This window comes from Hyperolius riggenbachi, chromosome 1 (assembly GCF_040937935.1).
Source record: "Hyperolius riggenbachi isolate aHypRig1 chromosome 1, aHypRig1.pri, whole genome shotgun sequence".
NCBI classification, from domain to species: domain Eukaryota; kingdom Metazoa; phylum Chordata; class Amphibia; order Anura; family Hyperoliidae; genus Hyperolius; species Hyperolius riggenbachi.
Window position 1 is genome coordinate 34766696 of NC_090646.1, and position 11323 is coordinate 34778018.

The following is an 11323-nucleotide window of genomic DNA, read 5'->3' on the forward strand; positions in this document are numbered from 1 at the left end:
AAGATGCTTAGGGAGCTCTGAGCTATATAGCTCAGAGCTCTGTCGGGTCAGCGCAGACGCGGCGGTGGCGGCGAGTGACGTCGGGTGCGGTGGTGTTACAAAGTAACAAAGTTGTTACATTGTAATAGCTTTGTTACATTGTAACTGATTAGTATATTTCCGAGGATATTGCGTGGGAACTGGCTTTTAAAGGGACAGGTAAGTATTAATGGTTAATTAAGAATATTAAAGGACTTTTTTCGTGGTTATGTTTTTTGTTCAATTAAAATACTTTTTCAAAGTGTCTGTGTGTTTATTTACTTTTAACTCTTAAAGGAAATGGGTAAGGGGTACAAGTACCTCTATACTCATTTCTCCTGGGAGGGGGGGTGGGCATCTGGGGGACCCCTTTTTAAAGGGGACTCCCAGATGCCACCATGAACCTCCCCCCCAGGAAATCGCGGCCTCCACCTCCACCGCCCATCGGAGGTGGAGAAGAGCCCCTTGTCCTTGGATTGGACAAGGGCTCGGAGGGGGAGGGGAAAGCTTGGCTGCCCCTCCCCTTCCGAGACCCCCCAATCCATAGACCATGCGGGCTGGTATAGTCAGGGTGCGGAGCCCCACGCGGCCGGTGCTCCGCATTCTGGCTATCCCAGTCTGCATGGGGGACAAGGGGTTAAAGAGGTCTGGGAGGGGGGACCCCACGTCGTTTTTTTTTAATATTTCCCACACTCAGAACGAAGTAAGTAAAACTCTTCCCACTTGGGGGAATCTATGAAAATAAAACACTATTGTTACCTGTGCAAAAAAAACTGACATTTTCCGCATTTAAAAGACATTTTTGCCCTTGAAACTTAAAAATCGATTTTCTCAAAAACTATAAGGTCTTTTTGAAAAAAATTTTTTCCTCTTATTCCCACTGATCCCCTTAATATACCCTGTAAATTTGGTGTTTCTAAATTTTAAGCAGGCTTTGCTATTAACCGTTAAAGTCGGCGGGTTTTTAAATGTATCTATTTTTCCTTTGAAACTTTAACATCGATTTTCTCAAAAACTATAAAGTCTTTTTGAAAAAATTTTTTTTCCTCTTATTCCTTCTGATCTCCTTAATATATTCTCCAAATTTGAGGCTCTTAGCACTTAAGGGGACTTTGCTATTAACCCCTAAATTCGGCGGCTTTTTTATATTATACGGGAGCGTAATATTACGCGATTACGGCAGACTGTGTAATTTCAATGGGAGTTTACTGTCTTACGCGTAATTTGTTACGCGTAAAACGTAACCCACGGTCTACGCGTAATTAATTACGCGTAATACCGTAACCTTACATGTAACGCTTACGGTGCATTTGTAGTGAATTACGATGCGTAATTACGCTAATGCGTAATTTCGGCCCAGCACTGTAATCACTTCTATAGATGCTATGTATAGTAGTAATCATTACCAAGCTGTTTCCCATCCCCTTCTTGCACCTCTGACACTGCAGTTGCCATTGGCCGGTTTTGGTGCGCCGTATTAATTATTATGTATAGAGTGCTTGGGGGGGCCCAATGTAAAACTTGCATCAGGGCCCACAGCTCCTAAGCTACGCCACTGCACACACAGGCAGCTGCCAGTGGGGCGTGGCCAAATCAAGCATATATAAGAACTAAGTATGAATCTTCTGCATTTGGAAGGAGGGTATCTCTAATGCACAAAGGCCTGTGAGCTGGTGAGGATAGCAGGGAGAGTACATGCTCCATGGCTCTCTTCCTGCTGAACATTATGCCCTTTCCAAAAAATGTACTTTTCAAGGGGAAATTTTCCCACAAAATCCAAACAAGAATATATTTATTGAATACTAGCTGGACGCCTGGCGTTGCCCGGGTATGTATTTGGCCCGTTGCCCGGGTATGTATTTGGCCCGTTGCCCGGGTATGTATTTGGCCCGTTGCCCGGGTATGTATTTGGCCGCTGTTGGCTCTGCACGCTTTTCCTAACCCTAACACACAATTACATAATGACTAAGTTTGTGAGCTTTGTGGTCTTTGGCATCAATGATTTGCATTGAAATTAAATAAATCTGATTGGTTGGTTCCACCCCTTTTCTGAATTTGAACCCCAATCACCCAATGGCCAACTGTACCAGGTACAGGTGATTAACAGCGTGAGAGGCTTGTGCCATTAACAGTGCAAGAATGGCAGCAATTAAATATTCCCCTTAGAGATTAATAGGTGAAATTTGTATTTGTCTCCGCCTACTGATGACCCGGCATTGCCCGGTTATGTATGTGTCTGGTGTTGGCTGCGCCCACTTTTCCTAACCCTAACACACAATTACTCAATGACCAAGTTTGTGAGCTTTGCGGTCTTTGGCATCAATAACCTGCATTAAAATGAAGCAAATCAGATTGGCTGTTTGTGGCTCTACCCCCTTATATAAATTTAAACCCCAGTCACGCAATGATCAACTGTACCAGGCTTGAGCCTTGTGCCTTTAACAGTGCGAGAATGGCAGCAATGAAATATTCCCCTTTAAAATCAATAGGTAATTTTTGATTGGCTTTTGTAGGCCCCACCCACTTTTCTGAATATTAATCCCAGTCACCCAGTAACCAACTGTGCAAAGTTTGAGAGCCCTACAATTAACAGTTTAAGAATGGCTGCTGTTTACATTTCCCTACTAAAATTTGTATTTGTCTCCTGTCACGATTCCTGCTAGCAGGGTATTTGCTGATCACATTTAGTAGCATATACAAAAGGTCAGGACACAGATTTGCAATGAATTAGTGTTTAATATGAACAGTGCTATATACATATATACAAATATAACAATCGCAGTACAGAATCATCCAGCAGAATCAATATCAAACACAGTCCAGGGTCAATATACACTAAGATCAGAACCCCTACAATATTCATACATGAATACACTCTAGCTAATCTGGGACACAGAGGAGCAATAGAGCAGGGCAGAATAGGACGCAAGCCAAAGGCTCACACAGACAGACAGACTGGAATCACGGTGCAAGGCAAGGTGGGATGTAAGCCAGAGGCTTACCCAGGCAGTCAGACAAAGGGGAAACACAGAGCAGAGCAAGAGAGTGGACCAACAAGCAGTAGTCACACTGACACGAGGATCTGCGTAGTGTGAAGGGAGTGGCCAGCTTAAATAGGAGCTGGCAGCCTGAGACATGTGTAACCCATGATACTCCATCTAGTGGTTAGCCTGTTAACTGCAGGCAACCATGAAAAGCAAACAGAGCCACCTGCTGGTGACTTGTGATGGCACCAGCAGGTGAAGCAGGAAGTAACAGAGTTTCTGACATCTCAGCCCACTTATGACCCCGCGTTGCCCGCTTATGTATTTGGCTGGTGTTGTTGGCTGTGTCCACTTTTCTAGCCCTAACACACAATTAATCAATTACTCAATGACCAAGTTTGTGAGCTTTGTGGTGTTTGACATCAATAATTTGCATTGGAATGAAGCAAATCTGATTAGCTGTTTGTGGCCCCACCCCCCTTTCTGAAATTGAACCCCAGTCACCCAATGATCAACTGTACCAGGTTTGAGGCTTGTGCCATTAACAGTGCAAGAATGACAGCAATGTAAATATTACCCTTGAAAATCAATAGGTGAATTTTGAACGGCTTGTATAGGCTTCACCCAATTTTCTGAATATTAATCCCAGTCACCCAGCGACCAACTGTGCAAAGTTTGAGAACCCTACAATTAACAGTGTAAGAATTGCTGCAGTGTACATTTTCTCAGTGAAATTTGTATTTGTCTCCGCCCCCTTTTTGGTTATGGGAATAAAAAGTATCCTATACTTTATTCCAGGTAATGTACTATGTGTGTGCCATATTTCATTCAAATCCGTTCAGCCATTTTTGCGTGATCGAGTAACAAACATCCAAACATCCGAACTTTCCCATTTATTATATTAGTAGGATTAATAGGATTATATTACTAACTAGCTGGACGCCCGGCGTTGCCCGGGTATGTATTTGGCTGGTGTTGGCCCCGCCCACTTTTCCTAACCCTAACACACAATTACTCAATTACTCAATGGCCTAGTTTATGAGCTTTGTGGTCTTTGGCATCAATGATTTGCATTGAAATAAAATAAATCTGATTGGCTGTTTGTGGCTCCACCCTTTTTCTGAATTTGAACGCCAATCACCCAATGGCCAACTGTACCAGGTACAGGTCATTAACAGTGCAAGAGGCTTGTGCCGTTAACAGTGCAAGAATGGCAGCAATTAAATATTCCCCTTAAAGATTAATAAGTAATTTTTGATTGCCTTTTGTAGGCTCCACCCACTTTTCTGAATATTAACCCCAGTCACCCAGTAACCAACTGTGCAAAGTTTGAGAACCCTATCATTAACAGTGTAAGAATGGCTGCTGTTTACATTTTCCCAGTAAAATTTTTATTTGTCTCTGCCCACTTATGACCCAGCATTGCACGCTTATGTATTTGGCTGGTGTTGGCTGTGCCCACTTTTCTAACCCTAACGCACAATTAATCAATTACTAAGTTTGTGAGCTTTGCAGTGTTTGGCATCAATAATTTGCATTGGAATGAAACAAATCTAATTGGCTGTTTGTGGCTCCACCCCCTTTCTCAAATTGAACCCCAGTCACCCAATGATCAACTGTACCAGGTTTGAGGCTTGTGCCATTAACAGTGCAAGAATGGCAGCAATGTAAATATTCCCCTTGAAAATCAATTGGGTAATTTTGATTGGCTTTTAGACTCCTCCCACCTTTCTGAATATTAATCCCAGTCACCCTGCGACCAACTGTGCAAAGTTTGAGAACCCTACCATTAACAGTGTAAGAATGGCTGCAGTTTACATTTTTCAGTGAAATTTGTATTTGTCTCCGCCTCCTTTTTGGTAATGGGAATAAAAAGTATCCTATACTTTATTTCATGTAATGTACTATGTGTGTGCCAAATTTTATTCAAATCCGTTCAGCCATTTTTGCGTGATCGAGTAACAAACATCCAAACATCCGAACTTTCCCATTTATTATATTAGTAGGATATAATAAATGGGAAAGTTCGGATGTTTGGATGTTTGGATGTTTGTTACTCGATCACACAAAAAATAGCTGAACGGATTTGAATGAAATTTGGCACACACATAGTACTTTACCTGGAATAAAGTATAGGATACTTTTTATTCCCATAACCAAAAAGGGGCGGAGACAAATACAAATTTCACTGGAAAATGTAAACTGCAGCCATTCTTATTCTGTTAATGGTAGAGTTCTCAAACTTTGCACAGTTTGTCATTGGGTGACTGAGATTAATATTCAGAAAGGTGGGTGGAGTCTATAAAAGCCAATCAAAATTAACCTATTGATTTTCAAGGAGAATATTTACATTGCTGCCATTCTTGCACTGTTAATGGCACAAGCCTCAAACCTGGGACAGTTGGTCATTGGGTGACGGGGGTTCCATTTCAGAAAGGGGGTGGAGCTACAAACAGCCAATTAGATTTGATTCATTCCAATGCAAATTATTGATGCCAAACACCGCAAAGCTCACAAACTTGGTAATTGAGTAATTGATTAATTGTGCGTTAGGGTTAGAAAAGTGGGCATAGCCAACACCAGCCAAATACATAAGCGGGAAACGCCAGGTAATAAGTGGGCGGAGACAAATACAAATTTTACTGGAAAAAATGTAAACAGCAGCCATTCTTATACTGTTAAGGGTAGGGTTCTCAAACTTTGCACAGTTGGTCACTGGGTGACTGGGATTAATATTCAGAAAAGTGGGTGGAACCTATAAAAGCCAATCAAAAATTACCTATTGATTTTTCAGGAGAATATTTCATTGCTGCCATTCTTGCACTGTTAATCACCTGTACCTGGTACAGTTGGCCATTGGGTGATTGGGGTTCAAATTCAGAAAAGGGGTGGAGCCACATCCAATCAGATTAATTTTATTTCATAGCAAATTATTGATGCCAAAGACCGCAAATCTCACATACTTGGTCATTAAAGCGGAATATAACCCTGCATTTCAACTTTGCTCTAAAATATTATTTACAGCATATTATATGCAAAAAGCAAATTTTTTTTTTACTAGACCAGCATTGGAAGGGTTAAACACAGAGGTTTAAAGTTCTGTGGAGAGATATGCAGAAGTTCAGATAGATACATTCTATTTAGTGAAATGTAACTATTGAGAAATGTTTACACACTCTTTGGCTGTCCTCCAGCTCTTCTCAGTCAGAGAGATGAGTCACATTCAACACTTAGATACATTTATGTAAACAAAATGTATCTCTTTCAGCTTCGGATGCGTCTGCAGAAATCTCCAGGAACTTAAAAGCCCTGTGTAACCCTTCCAATGCTGGTCTAGTAAAAAAAAAAAAATGCTGGTTGCATATAATATACTGTAAATAATGTTTTAGAGCAAAGTTGAAATGCAGGGTTATATTCCGCTTTAAGTAATTGGGCCTGATTCACAATGCGGTGCAAACTTTTTCACGGACTTTTGCGCGCGCAAAGTGCCGCGATTCGCAAGATCGCGGACTTTTGTGCGCGCAATTTGCCGCAAATTGCGTGCGCAAAAGTCCGCGATCGCGCAAATCGCGGCACTTTGCGCGTGCAAAAGTCCGCGAAAAAGTTTGCACCACTTTGTGAATCAGGCCCCTTGGGTGTTAGGGTTAGGAAAAGTGGGCAGAGCCAACACTAGCCAAATACATACCCGGGCAACAACAGGCGTCCAGCTAGTACATTATAAATGCAAATAACCGATCACAGGTACATATTTGGGAAGAACACTTATACAATATATAGTCTCAAAATGACAGGAAAAAATAAACCACTTATTCGTAACCCAGTAAGACCTTACAGCCCATGTGTACATGCCAACAATCTCTGGCACAGAGACCTGACATTGCATTTGCTTCATTCACTAACCAGATCTAAAAATCATATAAGGGTAAATGCAGAAAGATTTAGGGGTGTAACAATCACCCCCACTACCCTTGCCATCACAGGGGGGCCCGGGAGCTATGGGGGCCGGACCTGTACATATACAGAGTGACAGCATAGCATTACATTATCTTCTCCCTGGCATTATCTTCTCTGGCAGTCCCAGAGGTTGGGGGACAGCCAACAGATGTCTGTCCGTTTCTTTCATGAACAGAGTTCACTTCCTCATGAGTCAAATTGGAATCGGGAAAATGCCCTAATCAACCCGTTTATGGGAACAATCAATAATTACCTCTCGATTAGTTGGATTTTGTATCAATCTTTTTTATTGAAAGAGGTTTGTCAGTTTACATGCAACATACAAATTTACCAATATGTGGAAACATTAATACGTTTAAAAGGATAACATCTTATCAGTTACAGGAAGAACCTCATTGGTCCAGAGATCGCATCTAGTAAACATACAGTATGAGAAATGGCCAAGCCAACACTACGCTTAACAATCTGGATAAAAAATACCAGAACTTTGGCTAATGAAATATACTTCATTACTACATCTTTAGAACCAGTGTTCCGGGACGTGTGAACAGAGGGATCTATGTATTCTCAATGTGGGCCATCTCGGCACAGCCACAAAATGCCTTACCCTGCTCCCGCACAAACTCCGGGCCCGCGCTGATAATTGTTTCCTCTCAGAGTTCTAGCAACTCAGGGGGACATGTAATTGGGGAACCGGTTATTATTATTTATTTTTTTTTACTTATTTGTGTGGCACCCAGCTGAAATTTCAGGCGCCCAAATCAGGCACAAATCACTGGTGCAAAAATAATCAGCTGGTTCGGAAGAGAAGGCTAAACTTATTACAGCACATCAAATGAGAATAAGAGGGTTGAAAAACTACCTGCTGTGAACATATATTAACATGTATAACCCACAAAAATGATTTTACTCTAAAACATACAATTTTTTTTTAGACTTGCATAGTCCGATTAGTCTCTACCGTATAAGATTATCTTGCTTTATTTTCGAGCAATACATACATTTTTTTTCTATACAAAAACAAATACATATATTTTATTCCAATACTCTATGACATTTTTTTAGACTTGTGCAGTCCAATTAGTATCTACTGTATAAGACTATCCTGCTTTATTTTCGAGCGAACCTATTTTTGTGTTAAGTTCAGGTCTACACAAAATTATGTAACATTTTGGGAAAAAAATACAGCCAAGAAGTCCAGCACTTGATGTCATAATAGCAAAGACTTGCACAGCCACCATGTATTTCCCTTTAGTGCTCAGATAGGCTGGGATCATGGCAATCCAGACACTGCAGAACACCAGCATGCTGAACGTGATGTACTTGGCTTCATTAAACCTGTCCGGTAATGTCCTGGCAAAAAATGCTATAATGAAACTAACAGATGCCAGAATCCCCAAATATCCCAGGACAGAGTAAAATGCAATGGCTGACCCTTCATTACACTGAATGACGATTATGTCCTGAAAAGATTCAGTATCTTCTTCCTGGAATGGAGGACAAGTAGACAACCAAATGGCACAGATTTTTATTTGCACAATTGAACACACCGATATTAAAGATTTTGATAATTTGGTTCTCATCAATTTTTTCCAGGAATTTCCAGGCTTGGTGGCTTTAAAAGCAATACAGACAAGGATACTTTTAGCAAGTAGAGAGGAGATGGCTACTGAAAAGATGACACCAAAAGATGTCACACGCAGCATGCAGGTTACATCTGATGGATGACCGAGGAACAGGAAGACACAGAGGAAGCTCAGGATGATGGAGACCAGGAGAAGATAGCTCAGGTTCCTGTTATTTGCCTTAACAATAGGTGTGTCTTTGAAATGTCCAAAAATCCCCAATATCAAACAAGTCAGAAGACAACATAAAATAGAGCCAGATGAATATACTGCAGCAATTGTGTCCTCAGTGTAAGAGAGAAAATCCGCCAGTTTTGGAACACAGCGGTCCTTCTTCTCATTTGACCATTCTTCATCACGACATTTCATGCAATTTTCACTGTCTGCAGGCAGATATAATGCAACACAATCATATTAATTCCACAGAAAAAATTGTGTCTTCATAATATTGGTTAGTATACAGGAACCTCTGGGATTCTCATTGTGAAATATGGGCAGTGGCACCTATGGCAGTGCCCAAACTTCCCCTGTGCCTCCAGCACCCAATAAAATAATTGGTGCTTGGTAGCTGCAGTTAGGTTAGCGTTGACATAAATAGGGGTGTGAATATCGTCAGGGATTACTGCAGGGGAGGACAGTTAGGGTTTGCACTCAGCTGGGGGGATCGGTTAGGATTCAACATTGTTGGGGGGGGGACAGTTAGGGTTAGACATTGGTTGGGGGGATTGGTGAGGGTTAGCCATCAGTTGGGAGGGTCATTTTAGGTTAGGAATTGGTTGTGGGGGTCAGTTATAGTTAGGCATCGATAGAAGGAGGGTTCAAGTGAGTGTTGGGTCAGTTAAGGCAATAGTAAAATATTGGTAAATGTTACTAATATTTTACTACCATAACTACGTAGAGCCTAATAGTAGACTAGCATTCATTTTACCAATATTTTAATATCAGCTATCTCAGTCATCCAAATTTCCTTGGGCCTGAAATGTTAGAGAAGGCTTTCCTTGGTAAGGGGAAACCTATGATTTGTGCTATATGTGATTTAAGAGATTGTAGAGGATATTTAAAGGGGCACAAGGCGAAAAATTGTAAAATTTAAAATATGTGCAAACATATACAAATAAGAAATATTTTTTTTTCCAGAGTAAAATGAGCCATAAATTATTTTTCTCCTATGTTGCTGTCACTTACAGTAGGTAGTGGAAATCTGACAGAAGCGACAGGTTTTGATGCCAAACACCGCAAAGATCACAAACTTGGTAATTGATTAATTGTGTGTTAGGTAGTGATGGGCGAACACCTGGATGTTCGGGTTCGGGAAAGTTCGCCGAACATGGCCGAGATGTTCGGCATGTTCGGGCCGAACCCCGAACTTCCCGAACATCCCTATTTTGGGGGCCCTATGGGGTCGCAGGCATAAGGGGGGAGCATGCCCCGATCGCGGGGGGGGTCGGAAATTCCCCCCACCCCCTCCGCTAGCGCTCCCCCCTCTGCCCGCTTCCCCATTCAAAAGTTTCAAGAAGTACCTGTATAGCGGATGGCCTGGCAGTGGCACTGTGGAGTGAGGAGGAGTCCGGAGAGTGACGAGTTGAGGGAGGCCGGGCAGCGGGCGTGAGGTCAGAGAAAGGGCGGAACTCGCCCTTTCTCTGACCTCACGCCCGCTGCCCGGCCTCCCTCAACTCGTCACTCTCCGGACTCCTCCTCCTCCTCACTCCACAGTGCCACTGCCAGGCCATCCGCTATACAGGTACTTCTTGAAACTTTTGAATGGGGAAGCGGGCAGAGGGGGGAGCGCTAGCGGAGGGGGTGGGGGGAATTTCCGACCCCCCCCCCCCGCGATCGGGGCATGCTCCCCCCTTATGCCTGCGACCCCATAGGGGGGCCGTATTGCGGCCTGTTCGGCCGAACAGGGCCCTGTTCGCCCGAACAGGGGCCCTGTTCGGCCCTGTTCGGGGGCATACAGAAGTTCGGGGCGAACCCGAACTTAAAAGGCCGAACACCATGAGGTGTTCGGCCGAACTCGAACATCACCCGAACAGGGTGATGTTCTGCAGAACCCGAACAGTGGCGAACACTGTTCGCCCAACACTAGTGTTAGGGTTAGAAAAGTAGGCACAGCCAACACCAGCCAAATACATAAAAGGGCAACGCCGGGTCATAAGTGGGCGGAGACAAATACAAATTTTACTGGGAAAATGTAAACAGCAGCCATTCTTACACTGGGTGACTGGGATTAATGTTCAGAAAAGTGGGTGGAGTCTATAAAAGCCAATCAAAATTAACCTATTGATTTTCAAGGGGAATATTTACATTGCTGCCATTCTTGCACTGTTAATGGCACAAGCCTCAAACCTGGTACAGTTGATCATTGGGTGACTAGGGTTCAATTTCAGAAAGGGGGTGGAGCCACAAACAGCCAATTAGATTTGTTTCATTTCAATGACAATTATTGATGCCAAACACCGCAAAGCTCACAAACTTGGTAATTGAGTAATTGATTAATTGTGCATTAGGGTTAGAAAAGTGGGCACAGCCAACACCAGCCAAATACATAAGCGGGCAATGCCGGGTCATAAGTGGGCGGAGACAAATACAAATTTTGCTAGGAAAATGTAAACAGTAGCCATTCTTACACTGTTAATGGTAGGGTTCTCAAACTTTGCACAGTTGGTTACTGGGTGACTGGGGTTAATATTCAGAAAAGTGGGTGGAGCCTACAAAATACAATCAATAATGACCTATTGATTT

The 11323-nt window shown here is 42.6% G+C and overlaps 1 protein-coding gene across 1 annotated transcript; it reads right to left on the reverse strand.

Annotated features, from left to right (window-relative positions):
• Window positions 1–8056: 8056 nt before the first annotated feature.
• LOC137545993 (vomeronasal type-2 receptor 26-like) lies at window positions 8057–8950 on the reverse strand. Its single transcript, XM_068267909.1, has one exon. It carries the CDS (start codon window positions 8948–8950, stop codon window positions 8057–8059), a length of 894 nt encoding a protein of 297 aa, XP_068124010.1.
• Window positions 8951–11323: the final 2373 nt, after the last annotated feature.

Coding starts and splice junctions, on each gene's coding strand:
- LOC137545993 (XM_068267909.1), bottom strand. CDS start 8,950: ATGAAATGTCGTGATGAAGAATGGTCAAATGAGAAGAAGGACCGCTGT.